The 18,369-nt window shown below is 36.8% G+C and overlaps 2 protein-coding genes across 29 annotated transcripts in view; one reads left to right on the plus strand and one right to left on the minus strand.

Moving 5' to 3' along the window:
* The window catches only part of FBXO36 (F-box protein 36), a 451,851-nt gene that overhangs the window by 143,750 nt on the left and 289,732 nt on the right, over positions 1–18,369 (minus strand). The window lies entirely within an intron of this gene.
* TRIP12 (thyroid hormone receptor interactor 12) overlaps positions 1–18,369 on the plus strand; it is a 153,700-nt gene that overhangs the window by 56,901 nt on the left and 78,430 nt on the right. For 17 of the 28 annotated variants that reach the window (XM_050751051.1, XM_050751053.1, XM_050751052.1 and 14 more), the window contains exons 3-4: positions 6,594–6,719; positions 7,549–8,351. In XM_050751051.1, the coding sequence (XP_050607008.1) occupies positions 6,594–6,719; positions 7,549–8,351 (929 nt within the window). The remainder of the gene's footprint in view (positions 1–6,593; positions 6,720–7,548; positions 8,352–18,369) is intronic. The other 11 variants (XM_050751071.1, XM_050751068.1, XM_050751072.1 and 8 more) reach the window with 2 other exon arrangements.

Genomic DNA, 18,369 nt, shown 5'->3' on the forward strand with positions numbered 1-18,369 from the left:
GGCTGAGACAGGAGAATCTCTTGAACTCAAGAGGCAGAGGTTGCAGTGAGCTGAGATCACACGACTGCACTTCAGCGTGGGTAACCGAGTGAGACTGTCTCAAAAAAAAAAATAAATAAATAAAAGAAACCTTCCCTGTCTGACCATAGCCTATCCTTAAAAAAAAAAAAAAAAAAAAAAAAAATATATATATATATATATATATATATATATATATATACACTTTTTAAAATTTCAGTAGCTTTCGGGGTACAAGTAGTTTTTGGTTACATGAATGGATTGCATAGGGGTGAACATCATTTCATCCATATTTTCTGATGTATCTCCATGTTCAGGGCAATATATATCATTTGTCAGTTACTGTATGGGTTTTATAATTGCTTGCCTCTACCTTTGCCTATATTTTGCTTTTGACTGGAAAGCTTTTTTTCCTCAGCTTTTCATTCTTCAGTGCCAGGTTTAAATGGTGTGGCCTATAAAGCTTATATTCTCCTGCTAAAAGTATTGGAAACGTCTATGGAGAGTACCTGGTAGATTACTTTGTTTTATGAGACTGACCTCTTGAGGACAGGGACTAGACTATTTGTTACCTATATTTATATGCCCCGTTGTGACTTGCGTATATTTGTTGGTGGCAAACCTAATATCTTTTGAAGGGAGTAGGTTAGTACAGTGGTTCTCAAGTCTATCAGAGGCAATGCTCCCTGTCTATAGTGTATATCATATAAATATCTTTATGTTATGCTCTTTTAATATTTTCAAATAAATGAAGAAATAAAATACCTGTCTACCCACAGTTTAGAAATACTGATATAATGTTTCAGCATTTTACAAAGATAAACAAAAGGAAAATAGTTGATAACAAAAATAACATCTCAATAGGTAAGTGCTTGGACACAGTGACACAAAATTATAGTGCATCTGTATTTGGAGTCACTGAGTGTGACAGCTACAACAATAAACTTAAATGCCATAAGCAGCATTTTCATCATAAGGCATTAAAAATGGTGCCTGACTCTTGGTAAAACTGCCAAAAGAAAAAAATAGTATAATCGTTTGTTGTTGCATTCCTGGAAAATTTAATATGTAAGAACTGTGCAAAACAAATCTGAGAAATTGCAAGCATGTTTTTCACCTATGTCACTGCCACATTGTCAGAGTTTTTCATAAGGTTTTCATATATTACCAAGATTGCTTGAAATGTATTGGGCATGGGACAGTTCTTCGTTGGGTCTTTTTGTTCCATATGTTGCCCATCTTTACCTCTAATCCACACCTGCTAAATGGGAATAGCACCCCTGCTTCCTAGTGTATGTTTCCAGAATGCTTCCTAGGGGCAGTACTTCTGCTGTTTAGAAATATTGCTTTACTCTGAATTATAGAATCATTTGGGCTAGTGTTTCACTATAACTAAAGATAGGAACATTAATCAGATGACTCAGGTTTCTTTTTGTAATAGAAATAGAAAAACAGTACATTTTACAGGGAACATTAGTGAGTTATTTATTTAAAGTGGTTTAAAGTTAACTTTCCACCATTAATTATTGAAAATCAATAGCTCTTTTAAAACATGCATTTTCCAGCATTTGAAAGAAAATATCTAATTTTTAGAAGACAAAACGATAATGTTATAATTGTGTGTTTAGAGTAGAAAAGCATAAAAATGTGTCTGTATACACATACACAAATTTAGAGTTGTAATTAAACCCACGATCCATTTATATTTGGTAATATATGCACGTATAATGTAAGTGGTAATATATGCATGTATATTACATATATGCATATCATATAAGCTGTGAATATGTCTAGCATAAAAATTCAGGCAATTTAACACCTGTAATAGGAATTAACTAGCTACTTGTAACTAGCCAGTTTCCTCATCTTTCCTAACATTAAGACAGCATTGTGCTCTTTTTCTTTTTTTTAAATTGAGAGAGGATCTCACTCTATTGCCCAGGCTGGAGTGCAGTGGCACAACCATGGCTCACTGCAGCTTTGACCTGCCAGGTTCAAGTGTTCTTCCACCCAGTCTCCTGAGTAGCTAGGAATACAGGTGTGTACCTCTACACCCAGCTTATTTTTGTATTTTTTGTAGAGATAGGGTTTCGCCATGTTGCCCAGGCTGGTCTTGAACTCCTGAGCTCAAGCAGTCCACCTGCTTTCAACCTCCCAAAGTGCTGGGATTACAGGCATGTGCCACCACACCTGGCCCAATATTGTGCTCTTGATACAATGTTCAGGTCTCTTTTATATCTGCTTTGGACTAGAGATGGTTTTTAATTCTGCGGACTACTGTAAAGGATTTGACTAAATAGCAGTACAAATGTAGGTGGAAGGGTACAGTCAATACTATGTGCCTAAAAGTTAACACTCAGAGGCATTTGAGACTTCAAGATGATCTTGAAAGCACATAACCTGGAGTTGAGTATAGTCTGTTCTGTTGCAATGTTGGTTTCTTTAATGTGAATTGGCCCATACACACTTGATAAGTAGGGAAATGATGTCAATATAATGTGGAAGTAGTGTTGGTTCATAAGCAGTTTTTCCCACAGTGCTACTGTATAAACTGAAAATGGGGAAAGACCTTTCAATTAAAGAGGAAGATTTGGTAATATATGAAGACGTCACACACACACACAACCTTGCAAATCTGGCAGAAATAATTTAGTGAAAGAAATAGCTATTCCGGTGGTTTCTAAAACCACCATACTTTGTACTGTCAAAAGCAGTCTCAGGAAGTTCAAAACCATTTACTCCTGTGTTTATAAAGAAAGAAGATAACAAACAGGAAAGTCTGCCCGAGAAAAATTATATTTTTAATTATTTTGAAGCTTTTTAAAAAATGCCTTTAAAAAGTTACACTTAAAAGGAGAAAATACACAAATAAGTCTCAAGTGGATTTATTGGTGCAAATTTTGTTGGAGATTTAATTTTTTATTAAAATTGGTGATGTTTTTGTTGGGACGCTCGTTACCAAATAACATAGGTTTGTGTGCTCTGGGCTCAATCTTATTTTTAACATAACAGCCCTGTTATTTTTAGTGCGTAATTTTGCAGAGACATGAGGTTTTTTTCAGGAATACCCATATGTTGTTATAGAAGCTCCTGAACACATGCGTGCGCGTGCGTACGCGTGCACAAACACACACACACACACACACACACACACACACACACACACACACACACACTCTGACTCACCCAAATCTTTGGGCTATAATTTACTAAATGGCTTCATTCTAGTGTTATTTAAAAGAGTTTGTCATGAATTTTACTATACTGTTCTACAAATTTTATTTATAGTGGATATAAATTTTACTAGATTTTAAAAAGATTATGCTTTTTAATAAAAACTAAAGTTGAGCATTAAGGCTTGCTAAATTAGAGAGGTGGTAAAATGAGCTCAAAGGAGGCATCCAAGGCTCTTTTGCCTCTGAATACTGTGATGTTCTAATTGGCTATTCCAGATTGGACATCATTATTTTATGCAGATTTACTTTGCAGCATTTTTGAGCATTAATAATTTATAAGTGGACATAATAAAATAGAGCTTCATTTTGGGAGGCCCCATATTGTCACTTCCTGGTACCATCTGGTTGTCTATTCCTTGTTAGCCAGGGTTGGAAACTATAGCGCATGGGCCGAATCTGGCTCACTGCCTGTTTTTGTAAATAAAATTTTGATTGAAGTATAGCCACCATGCTTGTTTGTTTGAGAATTTTCTGTACCTGTTTTTTTGACATACAGTATTGCCCAGGAAGCTGAAAATATTTACCCTTCTTTTATGGAAAATGTATTAAGTCCCATAGGCTAAACAGATAGGCAGAAGGGACAGTTAAAGATCAATATTTTATATGTTTAAAATATACTTTTTAAACAGTCCTCAGTGAGAATATCACACTTTAAAATAATTTTAGGTAAGATCAGTGTGGGCATGGTTGATTTTATTTTATTTTATTTTATTTTTTGAGACGAGTCTCGCCCTATCGCCCAGGCTGCAGTACAGTGACGCAATCGCTTCTCACTGCAACCTCTGCCTCCCGGGTTCAAGCGATTCTTCTGCCTCAGCCTCCCAGGTAGCTGAGACTACAGGCACATGCCACCATGCCCAGCTAATTTTTGTTGTTTTTATTAGAGACCGAGTTTCACTGTCTTGGCCAGGCTGGTCTTGAACTCCTGACCTCATGATCCACCCGCCTCTTCCTCCCAAAGTACTGGGATTACAGGAGTAAGCCACCGTGCCCGGCTGGGCATTGTTGAATTTAAACCAGTTTTGTGAGCCTTGGTTTTCTAAATGATTTGGATACTGTTTACTTTTTTGTGGTATAATATAGAGAGTTTACCTGCTAAGTTCTTAAGTTCATTGAAGGTATTAGTAAGGGCATGAGAAATAACACAGGAGTATCATTAGGTGGATCTGACGTAAGCTGTATACAAGTCAACAGAGCAATTTATTTGAGTTAGAGGAGGGCTGCGGCCCCAGCCCTCACCTTTAGTTTCATATGGGCCAGTTTCTGATGACAAATGGAAGGAATCTGAATTTTTAATTGTTTTGCGCATTTATTTTTCACAGAGTTGTCTAGCTTTGAATGTATGTAGTTTTCTTTTAAAATGAGTTGTTTAATTATCAAGGAATGCAACAAGGTATATTTTAAATTATAAAATGAAATAAAGTAGAAAACGTGTTTTAATTAAAACAGCAGTCTGCAACAATCTTTAAGAAAATAAGAATGTGGAGGACCTGAATGACATAATTTATATTTCCTGTAGCTGTTAAATTCCATACGCAAAAAACAGAATGTTATACCTTTTTAGAATAACTATGGAATGCTTTCAAAAATAGTCTCATTTCTGAAGAAAAAAGAGTTGAACTCTGAGATCTGTTGGTAGAAATATAACAAAAACAAAAGCAACTCTTAGAAATTAAATCTAATAAGAAACTCATTGGTTAAGCAAAATTTTAGTCTGCAATGGGAGAATAGGAAAAACTAAAATTAATCCCAATGTATATGAGGCAGGAAAATCACGTGATCCAGCCTCAGTGACAGAGCAAGACCCTTTCTGAAACACCAAAAAATAAAAAAATAAAACAGCAACAACAAAAACACAATGTATTAAAAAAACTTACGAATTTCAGCTTAGCTACAACTTTAGAAAATGTGCTTCTTGAAGTATATGTGTCCCTTCATTACTAAAAGTGAAGACTAATACACTTGAAAGGCTCACCTAGAATTTTTTTTTAAGAAATTCGTCTATTTTAATAAGTATTTAGAAAATACTATTACTTTCACATTAGAACCTTGAAAATAAAAATGATATGAGGGATCCAGGAACTATTTCCTTTCTTAAGAAGCTAATTTCTTACCTTCTTTTAAGACTCTTTTCATGAATTCTGGAAAGATGGAAGAAGGAATGATACAGAAAAGAGAAACCTTAGGTCCTCTTTTGGAACAGATGGTTGTACTTGTATGATATCTTAAGAAATTTATGGCATCCTTAAAGATTGAGTTAGAATTATTTTGTGATGTTTTTAGTGACTCATTTCTAAGTTCTTTTGAGATGGTGTTTGGAATAAAAGCCTTAAACTTTTTTTAACAAGTAAATTTGGTGTTAATGAAACTTTTTTCTAAATTTTCATTAGTATATGCTCTTATGTGGAAGGTGGACATCAGCTATGAATTACATAAATTGCATTTATTACATTAATATCTCACCTGAATGACAGCAGTTTTCTGGATATAAACGTATGTTTGTTTTTTATTGCTTATGTAAATCTCATGTAACCATTCCCCAAGGTCTAAAAACTAATCTAACTGAAATCAGTTTTTTCATGTTCCTCAAACTTGCTTTTAGAACCGTGCTGGTGTAAGGATTTGATTTATTGTAAATATGATGTACCACATCAATCATGGAATTATTTGAATGTTTTTTGGAACTTTTGTGGTAAATTCCATATTTCTCCAGGACTTTTTTGTGTTCTTTCTGTTTACAAGTACTTTAAAGTTTTAGCAAGTATCACTATATTGATTTCATGTAGGTTGGTTTATTGTTTAGTGCTTGAAATGATTTTCTGTATAAAATCAGTTTGAGAATTGGTTTTCCTGTCTCTGCATTTACTGTGTTTACCTGAATTTTAATGTACGAATTGGAAATCAGTATCAGTGTGGGAATCATCAATTGTCTTTTCCGTAAGCTTTTAAAGCCGTTACAGTCACATTATGTATTAAAAGTAGTGTTTAGATCTAAAGTCTAAATTTACTTTTTGTTAAAATGTAGCATATTTGAATATCTGCACTAAAATTGCTGAAAAATGTGTTACTGCTTAAGCAACCATAACAACTCTGTGCAATTATGACTACTGGTGATAATAAACTCTTCGGTATTGGGGAGGGGGGTTGGTTCTAAGAGGCAACTTCTTTTTGCCAGATTATTTGGTAGAGTAATAATTAAAATTTAAATATTTGGAAAAAGGGTAGGGTCAACAATGAATTGTGGGAAGCTTTAAAAAATATATAAAAATATTTCACTTTCAGTATTGTATTTGCATCTCAGTTTCCTGATAGATTTCTGTTTTGATTTTCTGCTGACAGGTCACATTTAGGGCAGGCAAAACATAAGGGATATAGCCCTCCTGAGAGTAGAAAATCTAATTCTAAGGCACCCAAAGTGCAGTCTAATACTACTTCTGAACTGTCAAGGGGACACCTTTCTAAAAGGTAAATCTTCATGTTGCTTATACATTTTCAAGGCAGAATTATTTGCATTCGAATCATTGCATAATATTAAAAACTTGAGGTTATTCTAAAACGTTATGATACATATTTTCATTATTCTCTAAGAGTAACTTTTAGGATTGACAGTTTATCACCTTTGCAGTGATTAGTGCAGTATACCCTAGATAATGAGTTTGTCAATGATAAAATGATATTTTTGTTTGGATATAAGATTCCCCCTTTGCTTAACAAACCATTGTGGCCATATTTTATTTCTTTTTATTTTAAAATTTTTTTTTTAAGTTTTTATTGTCAGAGCCATAATTTAGGTTTAGGTCAGTGATTCTTAAGATCTAATTGGTAAGAGTCTTTGGAAAGCAATGTTAACTGAAGATTTGATAGTACTACAGTATAAAAACCTCTAACCTTCATTTTGAAAGTATGTATGTTAATGCTTATTTCTTCTAAGCTTTGACAAAGCAGTTTTGTTTGTGAATAAGGCATCAATATTCTGGCTTCCTCTGGTACTGAACAATTAAGTGTTGTTTTTCTTGTAATCTTAACTCTTGTTTTGTGATTAGGAGTGTTAGTGTCAGTAATCTTTGGGCTAAAGAACACCCTTATCTTCTAATCAGATATTTTACTATCCAAAGTCACATCTGCCTTTGTTTTGTTCTTTTGTTTCGTTTTACAGATTTGAACCATCTGAAAACCTATGTTTAATACTGGACTTAGTAGGAACATACTCGTTCTTTATTTTTTGAAAGCATTATGTATGACAGTTGTAAATATGACAGGCTGGTATTAACTGTTTTCTTATCTAACCTCTTAGAAGCTGCAGTTCATCATCTGCTGTGATAGTTCCACAACCAGAGGATCCAGACAGAGCCAATACTTCAGAAAGACAAAAAACGGGGCAGGTGCCTAAGAAAGACAATTCTCGAGGAGTGAAACGCAGTGCTAGTCCAGACTACAACAGGACCAATTCTCCTAGCTCTGCAAAAAAACCAAAAGCACTTCAGCATACTGAATCTCCCTCAGAAACAAATAAGCCACATAGTAAGTCAAAGAAGAGACATTTAGACCAGGAGCAACAACTGAAGTCTGCACAATCACCATCAACAAGCAAGGCTCATACCAGAAAGAGTGGGGCCACTGGCGGTTCACGGAGTCAGAAAAGAAAAAGGACAGAGAGTTCTTGTGTAAAGAGTGGCTCCGGGTCGGAATCAACTGGTGCAGAAGAGAGATCTGCCAAACCTACCAAGCTGGCTTCAAAATCAGCCACCTCAGCCAAAGCTGGGTGTAGCACCATCACTGATTCTTCTTCTGCTGCCTCTACTTCCTCCTCGTCTTCTGCTGTAGCCTCGGCCTCCTCCACTGTACCACCGGGTGCCAGAGTGAAACAAGGAAAAGATCAGAACAAGGCCAGGCGTTCCCGTTCAGCATCCAGTCCCAGCCCCAGAAGAAGTAGCAGGGAAAAGGAACAGAGTAAAACTGGTGGCTCTTCAAAATTTGATTGGGCTGCTCGTTTCAGCCCTAAAGTTAGCCTTCCTAAAACAAAACTGTCTCTTCCAGGGTCTTCTAAGTCAGAGACATCAAAACCTGGACCTTCTGGATTACAGGCCAAATTAGCAAGTAAGTTTACAAAAAGGTCTTTTTCTTTAATTAAAGAACATTTCTCTTGGTTTGTCAAAAGCAATTATGCTTTAAAGTTAAGGGGTTTTTCCCCCCGTCTTAGATAATCTTAGATTTATTACTGTCCATATAATTAAGTACATGACAGCATGTAATAACTGTTACTACATTTAGTTTTATGGAGACAGGTAAGGAATACTGCCTTCCTGTTATTACGAAACCATCACATTTTAGTGTCTGTATCTTTATTGGTCCTCGCTGCATCTCCTACTTCATCGATTTCCTAATATCAGGATGGGACATAAAGTTGGATTTTCTTCTATACCACATACAGAATTATCATTTAGTTAGGAGTTGTTGTTTTTAGTTATGAGTTACCATGATCGGAAATCAAATTTATCTATGCTTTTTTAGATGGAGTCTCACTCTGTTGCCTAGGCTGGAGTGCAGTGGCGCAGTCTTGGCTCACTGCAACTTCCACCTCCTGGGCTCAAGCGATCCTCCTGCCTTGGCCTCCAGAGTAACTGGGATTACAAGTGTGCACATCACGCTTGGGTAATTTTTGTGTTTTTAGTAGAGATGGGGTTTCACTATGTTGGCCAGGTTGGTCTCAAACTTCTGACCTCAAGTTATCTGCTTGCCTCGACCTCCCAAAGTGTTGAGATTACACGTGTGAGCTACCATGCCTGGCCAAATATGTATTTTTTTATATTAGATATTCTTGATGTGTAGATACAATGAAATGTTATTATAATAAATATACCTCAATATAAATTAAACCTTATTCATATGTAATATCTCATGGTCTTTAAAGAGTTTTGTCTAAAGATGAATACTTACGTTTCACTACTCTTATATACACTACTCTGTGTCCTAAGTGAGTGAGAAAGAATATTGCTCTCTTAAAGTTTACAGTGGAGTAGAAAGAATTTGTGTTTTGAGAATACATTCAAGCAAAGAAACCAAGTAGGTGGAAGAAACATAGAGTTATGTGCTTTCCTTCATGAGTCAGTTTTGGAGATATCCAGGAACTCTTCTCCCTCTCTCTTTACCAAAAGACTTCTTCAGGGAGCCAACTGCTCATCTGGGGAATGCTAGTGTTTTTCTTTTCTTTCCTTCTTTTTTTTTTTTTTTTTTCTTTTGAGACGGAGTCTCGCTCTGTTGCCCAGTATGGAGTAGTGGTGCGATCTTGGCTTATTGCAACCTCCGTCTCCTGGGTTCAAGCAATTCTCCTGTCTCAGTCTCCTGAGTAGCTGGGATACCAAGTGTGCGCCACCACACCCAGCTAATTTTTGTAGAGAGGGAATTTCACTATGTTGGCCAGGCTGGTCTCGAACTCCTGACCTCAAGTGATCCACCTGCCCCGGCCTCCCAAAGTGTTGGGATTATAGGCGTGAGCCACTGTGCCCAGCCTTCTTTCCTTATTTCTATTCGAGAAATCTATAGAGGACAAATAGGACAAAAGGACTAATATAATACCTAATTAGGAAGCTTGCACTTTATCTACAATTTTTATTTTAAGTACTTAACTTTCATAATACTCCGCCTCCCGGGTTCGCGCCATTCTCCTAATCCGGAGTAGGGGAAGCTTGTATTTTAGTAGAGACTTTTAAGCATCTCGTTCTGACCTCTGATCCGCCCGCCTCGATGCAGGGATTACAGGCGTTTGATTGATTTTAGATCTACATTTGGGTAGGACTATAATGTTTTCTTGGCTTAAGAGGATTATATATAGTGTTTACTAGCATTCTTGTCAAAGTATAGCTCATATTGAATCAGCCTAACTTAATATTGAATCGGAGCTGTTAGCTCTGTTTAATTTAACACTGCAATGTAAAACTACTTTTGATTGATTCACACATTAACTAAAATGACAAGAATACTATTAATAGTAGGTACTATATAAAAAATTTTATGTTTAACCTGTATGATAGGTTAGTGAAGTAACATCTTTTAGATTGAACTTTGTTCTGTTTTGGTATTTTAAATATGCAGTACATCTATATAAAATGTTTTAAGTTTAAAGGATTAAGATAGGCTAGATCAGTATCTTGAAGTGAGAAGGAAAAAAAGGTCCAAGTTAAAAGGACAACCAACTATTTGTCCTTCCAAGGCTTTATCGATAATTGGAGGTATTTATGCCAGCTTTTATACTGCCTTTCCTCCCTGTGTTTTGTGTCTGTCTGTCCATTGTAGTAGCTATGTAATATTCATAGCCAGTGGGCCAGGTTGAGTTTATAGCAAGCTGTTTAGGATTCACTCCTCCTTCTGCCTTCCAGTGTGCCTCACTTGAAGAACTCATCTCTTAAAGCTCTTATATGTAAGAGGGTTCTAGGGCCAGGCAATAGCAGATTGTACTTGAGTGTCATGGCCTTGGTCCTTTGTAGAGATCAGCTTTCTTTTCTTTATATAGTCTGTTAACACGATTTTTAAAAGAAAACCCAACTCAGTGTCATTATGCTGCTGGTTTCATAAAAACCAATCCAGATAATTCCATTAAGCCTGCTCAGCACATAGTCACAAACTAATTTAGTATTTTAAAACTCATTTCACCATTATTTCATTTACTTTCACAGTATCTGTGTGTTCTATTGTCACTATTATATCACTTTTCCATTTTCACTGCCACTATCCCAGTTCTGATCTCTCATCGTAGCCTAAGCTGTTGAAACAAGAGAATGGAACCAGCGTTTGTTTAGCATAAAATAAGTGCCAGGTATTTTACATATGCAGCTACATTTTCTTTTAAAAAAAAATGGTACTTCAGGATACTTTTTAAATTTTTTTTCCCATAGACAGAGTCTTGCAGTTGGCTCACTGCAACCTCTGCCTCCCAGGTTCAAGCAATTCTCGTGCCTCAGCCTCCCAAGTAGCTGAGATTACAGGTGCGTGCCACCGTGTTTGGCTAAGTTTTGTATTTTTAGTAGAGACAGGGTTTCGCCATATTGACCAGGCTGGTCTCGAACTCCTGACCTCAGGTGATCTGCCCAGCTCAGCCTTCCAAAGTGCTGGAATTACAGGCGTGAGCCACCATGCCCAGCTTAGGATAGTTATCAAGGAAATGCATTCCGAGGAGATGAAGTAACTTCTCTGAGTAGTATACCTCATACTTGGCAGAGTTAGGATTTGAAGATGGGGGTATGTATGACCTTGAATGAAGCATTTTCTTTTTCTTTTCTTAACCCATGTTTCTGTGTTTTACTGTTGTAACATAATTGGGCCATTTGGAGATAACTAAGACTCTAGAGGAAGTGAAATTTTATTTGGTCGTTCATTGGTAGTATTGATTAAATTTAGAGGTGAATACTATGTGAACCCAAGGATTCATACCATATCATTCGCTATGTATTTGCTGGTTTTCAAATAAATGAAAACATTTCAAAACAAAGTAGCATATATTTACTGTGCTTTTAAGTGCCTGACAGTTGTTCTGAATACCTTACGTGAGTCATCTTATTTGTTCCTCATCGGTCTTGTGTAGCAAGTTGTTGTTTTTTGTTTTTGTTTGTTTGTTTGTTTTAAGATGGAGTCTTCCTGTGTTGCCCAGGCTGGAATGCAGTGGCACAATCTCAGCTTACTGCAATTTCTGCCTGCTGGGTTCAAGTGATTCTCCTATCTCAGGCTCCCAAGTAACTGGGATTATAGGCATGTGCCACCACGCCCGGCTAACTTTTTGTGTTTTTAGTATGGAGATGGGGTTTCACCATGTTGACCAGGCTGGTCTTGAATGCCTGACCTCAAGTGATCCACCCCCCGCGGCTTCCCAGAATGCTGGGATTACAGGCATGAGCCACTGCCCCCAGCCTTTGTGTGGCAGGTATTTTTATTCCCAGCTTACAGGTGAGGAAACTCTGGATCATTAGTCAAGTTACCTGTCTAGGGTCACAGAACTAAGAAATGATAAAGCCGAGTTAAAACCCAGGCCATTTGATCCCAAAAATTGGCCTTGAGAAGAGAATGCATAGGGGCGAACAGATTAGGCAAGCTCAGTCTGGGAAGGTTTCTTGAAGTCAAAACAAGGCATTGTGCATTTTAGGCATGATTAAATGTGTCACTTCAGGAAAGAGTTTACAGTAGAATTAATTGGCAGGTAACGTTTCTTAAGGATATAGGGGCAAAATGTGGTATTTTATGATTGTCTCTGGGTTTCAAGTAATGGTATTTTGAGGAGTAGAGCCAAAAATGTCGGATTCAAATCTTAGTTCTGCCATTTTTTCAGCTGGTAACTGTGGGAAAGTTTGTAACTTTTTCTTTGTAAAATGGGCATAATAGCTATTTGAGGAATAAATGAAAACATTAGAAGACTTAGCATAGTGCTTAGTGCACAGGATGCATCACAAAATTTAGGGTGTACAACTGAAAGGTGAATATCTTAAGGCAGAAAACATATTCAAAGCATTTTGAGAATGGGGGATCAGTAAGTCCTGGCCATTGGTCAATTTTAAGGTAGCTGTTACATTTGGAACACCAGACTTAGAGTTTTTTTATCTCCTGAAAATCAAATACCACATGTTGTCATTTGTAAGTTGGAACTAAATAATGTGTTCACGTGGCCATAGACTGGGAAGGAGACGAAGGATGAGAAATTACCTCATGGCTGTAATATACATTATTTGGATGATGGTTAATACCAAAAGCCCAGACTTTGCCAGTAAGCAATATATCCATATAACGAAATTGCACTTGTACCCCTTAAATTTATAAAAGAAAGTCAAAACTAGGAATATATATATACAAATAAAATTGCATAATTTTATATATAAAGAAAAATGTAACCTGTATAAATGGATACATCAACATAAATGAAAACAAAAATGTCTATTAATGCATGTACATTGCTTTAAAAAATATCTCCTCATTGTGAGGTTGGGCAAATCATTCAGCTGTAGTTATGATGCCAACCTTATTCCTAATCTTATTTGCAAAATAATAAGATTCCTCCTTGCGAAGCATAAATGAAAGATTATATGTGAAAACAACTTTGAAAATCTAAAGTGCCATAGAATGCAGCAACATGTTGTAATGTACCATGTAATGTTGAAGTACGAGTTATGGTCATGTATGTACGTATTTATTTCATTTTTTTGAGTCGGAGTCTCATTCTTGTCACCCAAGTCTGGAGTGCAGTGGTGTGATCTAGTCTCACTGCAACCTCCCCCTCCTGGGTTCAAGTGATTCTCGTGTCTCAGCCTTCCAAGTAACTGGGATTCACAGGTGCCTGCCACCACACCTGGCTAATTTTTGTATTTATAGTAGAGACGGGGTTTTGCCATATTGGCCAGGCTGGTCTTGACCTCCTGACCTCAGGTGATCTGGCCGCCTCGCCTGGCCAGGTCACGTATTTAAAGGGCTTTTGTATGTATCAGGGTTTTTTGTTTTAACATTAATCCAGAGGCCAGAATTAGATTCAGTGGGTAGATGGAAGTTGAGAGATGGGCTTCTGATTAATACAAATCTTAGTAGAATAAAAATCTAAAAATTATATTAAAAATAGAGTAGACCATTGTGAGAAATTTCATATTGGGTAGGTTATTTTATTTTATTTTGGATATCCTTTGTTTTCTTCCAGTTTTTAAGAATTGAACCTATTAGTTTGAATGTGATGTGTTTCCTCAGGTAAAGAGTTATTCTAAGACATAATTGGTCAGTAGGAGAGCGTCATAGTAAAGGAAATGGTTTAAAAATTGTAGGAACAACAGTATTTTTAAGATACTTTGTGGAAGAACCGTTCCCCATGTTCAAGTATTATTCAAGGAGATTCTAGATAAGCAGAAATATATTGTAAGCTGTGGGAAGACTTGCAGTAACTTCTTAACCCAATAATTTGCAAATTAATTTGACCAACTGTTATTTGGGAACCAGCAGTGGTTCATGGAATACACTCAGGAAATGATATAATACATTTAGTGGGGAAGCTTAAACAGGAAGACCTTGTTATTGTGCTGCTTAGTCAATTGTTGGTAGGCCAATGAACAAGTTCCCGGCGAGGGCACTAGAGCTGGCAGAAGATCTAGTGAAACCACTACTTTAGTGACAGACTTCCTGAAGCGTTGCTGCTTGCCGGCTGTATCTCATCAAAACAGCTCTGAGACAAAGGTCATTCTGTGTTACTTGGTAAAAGTCTCCAGAGTACCCCAGAAAGAAGAATGTTATGTAACAATTTTTAATGATTTTTAAAAAAATTTTGCAATAATTTCAAAGTGAGTAGATGATGATGGTATAGAATTACAGGAAACAATTGGTGATCAAAATCTGAGTAATTATGGAACCTGTTTATAGAACAACTTCTATTTCCAGACTGATGTTTCTATTGAAGATCTACTTTACTCTCTGTTATTTAAAGTGGGCGTCATGTGCACATTATTAATAACATAGCAGGAGTTAACAGCTTACTTTTGTCTTGAGTTTCATATTCTCCTGATGACTTGCATATAGCTTGTGGTTTTTATCAGACGTAGAGAAGAACCAGGCAAAAGCCAAATTCTAGAAAGGAGATTCTGATTAGATGAGGAAGACATAGTGCTTTGCGCATGGAGGGAGGAAATAAGAATGAGTTGAGCAGGAGAGACGAATTTAAGTTAGATACGTGAAGAGTTGGGCAGGGAGCTTAAAAGGAAAAGGGTTTTGAGTGTCAGTTTTCCATCTTACAAGGCAGCTATTAAAGTAATTTAGCAACTTAAAAGTTACAAGTTCCAATATGTGACTGCTTTGAAAAATTACTAACAAATAATCCTAGTGTTTTTGAGGCTTTAAAAAAACTTTAAAAAGAGGTTGCCAGATTTAAAAAAGAGATCATTTAATGGTAAATACAGCACTGACTTCTTTGTTAAGAAGGCTTTGCTTCGTATTATGTTGTTTGAAAATTATAAATGATCATGTTATATATTTCTGTATACAAGGTCAAAATAAGAATTAAATTAGCCAAATTATGTTTTACTCAGCTTACATTAGTAATTGCCCTTTATGTTCTTACCTGTATTCTGGAATGGTTTTGACACTCTGATTCTGATATGTTAGTTAAAAATAATCCAGAAAGTACCAAAATATACAAAGAAGAAAAATATAAAATCATTTTTAATTTCATTCACCAAGGGCTACCTTTTTTTTTTTTTTTTTTTTTTTGGTGTGTATCATGCCAAAATTTTTCACTTTATATTTATCACCACTTATTTGCAGTGTAAAGTGAAAGAGTTATATAAGATTTTTTTTTTTCTTCTTCAAGAAGATAATCATAGCTTACTGCAGCCTTGATCTCGAAAGATTCAAGCAGTCTTCCCACCTCAGCACCCCGGGTAGCTGGGACCACAGGCACATGCCACCATACCCGGCTAATTTTTTAAAAAAGATTTTTTCTTGTAGAGATGAAGTCTCACTATGTTGCTTAGGCTCGTCTCAAACTCCTGGACTCAAGCAATCCTCCTATCTAGGCCTCCCAAAGTGCTTGGATTATAGGCATGAGCCACTATGCCTGGCCAGATCTATTATTTATTTTTTTTAAAGCAGTTTTTCTGCCACTGTGCACTTTTCTATAGCTGATTATTTTGATGTTTTAATGTCTAGATTATGTGCTTTTATGTGTCTCTTTGTTGATTCTTCTCCCCCACCCCCAACTCTTTGATCCCTGTTGTGTTCCCCTTGTGGAAAATGAAGATTTTGCATTCTAACCTTACCCCACCCCGTTCACCTACTGAACACATACTGTTACGTACTTACCGTCTTCCCATTATGATCAGCACGCAGGGTTTATTGTATCATCCTAAATATCACTTACACTGAGCCATGTAGGAACATTTCCTTTCTCACACATTTTTGCTTTTCTTGAATTTTAAATTCCTTTTTGTGTTTTCCGTACTTTCCCATGAACTTACTCAAACTCCACCCTCCTAATTGTCATCATCTTTTCTCAAGCTGTCTACATGCATTTGCTTCATCTTCCTGAAGAAGTGAGGCCTCTGGATGGTTGTTCATTGCGCCTGGTTATACTGCTTTAGCCTTGGAATTTGCTTCAGTCTTTTTAGTTTCCCTTTTCTAGATTTCATGTCATCTTTCTTGGTTTCTTATTTTGGTGGAATATTTCTTCTTGAATCTAAGGAAAGGTATTTATGAGATATTAATAATTTAAAATTAATTTTTTCAAAATTTAGATGTCTGAAAACGTATCATACCACCTTGATACTTACTTGACAGATTGGCGAATATAGAGTTCTGGGTTGGGAATTACTTTCCTTCAGAATTTTGAAGAATTACATAGTGTCTTCCATCTTTCAATATTGGCACTGTTCCTATTTCTGATTTATTCCTTGATAAAGTGACCAGCTGGTTTTTCTTTCTCTGGATCTGGGGCATTCTGAAGACTCAGGACTTACAGCTCTAAAACCAGGATAGTCCTAGGCAAACTGGGACTGTTGGTTACCCTGTACTTGTTTCTTTTCTCTTTCTTGATTTTCTATTGAGTGCTTGTCCTCTTAAATGGTCTTGATCTTACTGTTTGACATTGCTTTCCTTTTTTGTTCTGTTTCTGGTAGATTTCTACTTCATCTTCCAACTTTTCTCTTGAATTGCTTTTTTTCTCCATGTTTGCCATCTTTTATTTCCAAGAGGTGATTTTGTTTTCATTTCCCTGTGTATAGAATCATGTGTTTGGTTTATGATTGCATTTCTTTTTTGATGACATTAATGGTGAGTTTTCTTTGCCTGTGTGATCTCAGGTATTTTTTGTGTGTGGGGGGGGCCTGAATTTTGGATTGGTTTTTGTCTTTCATGCTAGGAACTTTCCTCATATTCTGGTAATTCTGGTAATTCCTGGTTGTCTCCTCATACTCAAGTATAATTCGAGACCAAAAGTCTCTTTTGTAAGCTCTGAGTACATAAGTGAGGTTTGACCAAGATTCATTGTTTAGTGATTGGTTGGGTCATTTTGTTGTAAACTTCCTCTTATCATTATTTTTAGATCTTTTTTCCTTTAGCTGGTAAAATTCCACAGAGAAGATTGTTTCAAACTCCTACCTTAAGGTGAAACCTTAAGTTCCTGAGTTCTGGGGGCCGAGTGGGAGAAGAGGCCTCAGACAGAGGCAGGATAATGTATATTGTCAGACAGTATGTCTGTACTCGATTCCCTTCTCTCCCTCTTATTTTTGGTATAGTGTACCTATTTGTACTGTGTACTTTAGTCAAGGATTTCTATATTCTATTGGGGAACCCGCCCCCAATAGTTAACGTGGGTTCTTTTCTGTTTCCCTCAGCGTCTCGGCTGGTTTGAGAAATAAAGGGAAAGAGTACAAAAGAGAGAAATTTTAAAGCTGGGCGTCCAGGGGAGACATCACATGTCGGCAAGTTCCGTGATACTCCCCGAGAAATAAAACCAGCAAGTTTTTATTAGCGATTTTCAAAAGGGGACAGAGTGTATGAATAGGGTGTGGGTCACAGAGATCACATGCTTCACAAGGTAATAAAATATCACAAAGCAAGTGGAGGCAGGGCAAGATCACAGGACCACAGGATGGGGCAAAATTAAAATTGCTGTTGAAGTTTCGGACACGCGTTGTCATTGATAACGTCTTATCAGGAGACATGGTTTGAGAGCAGCCAACCTGTCTGACCAAAATTTATTAGGCCGGAATTTCCTCGTCCTAATAAGCCTGGGAGCACTACAGGAGACCAGGGCTTATTTCATCCTTTCGGCTTCCACCGCGACCTCCGAAGGGGCCGTTTATAGACCTACCCTCAGGGCGCATTCTCTTTCTCAGGGATGTTCCTTGCTGAGAAAAAGAATTCAGCAATATTTCTCCTATTTCCTTTTGAAAGAAGAGAAATATGGCTCTGTTCCATCCGGCTCACCGGCAGTCAGAGTTTAAAGTCTTATCTCCCTTGTTCCCTGAACACAGCTGTTATCCTGTTCTTTTTTCAAGGTGCCCAGATTTCATATTGTTCAAACACACATGCTCTACAAACAATTTGTGCAGTTAACGCAATCACCACAGGGTCCTGAGGCGACAAACATCCTCCTCAGCTTTTGAAA

The sequence above is a fragment of the Macaca thibetana genome, chromosome 12 (genome assembly GCF_024542745.1).
Source record: "Macaca thibetana thibetana isolate TM-01 chromosome 12, ASM2454274v1, whole genome shotgun sequence".
Taxonomy (NCBI): Eukaryota; Metazoa; Chordata; class Mammalia; order Primates; family Cercopithecidae; genus Macaca; species Macaca thibetana.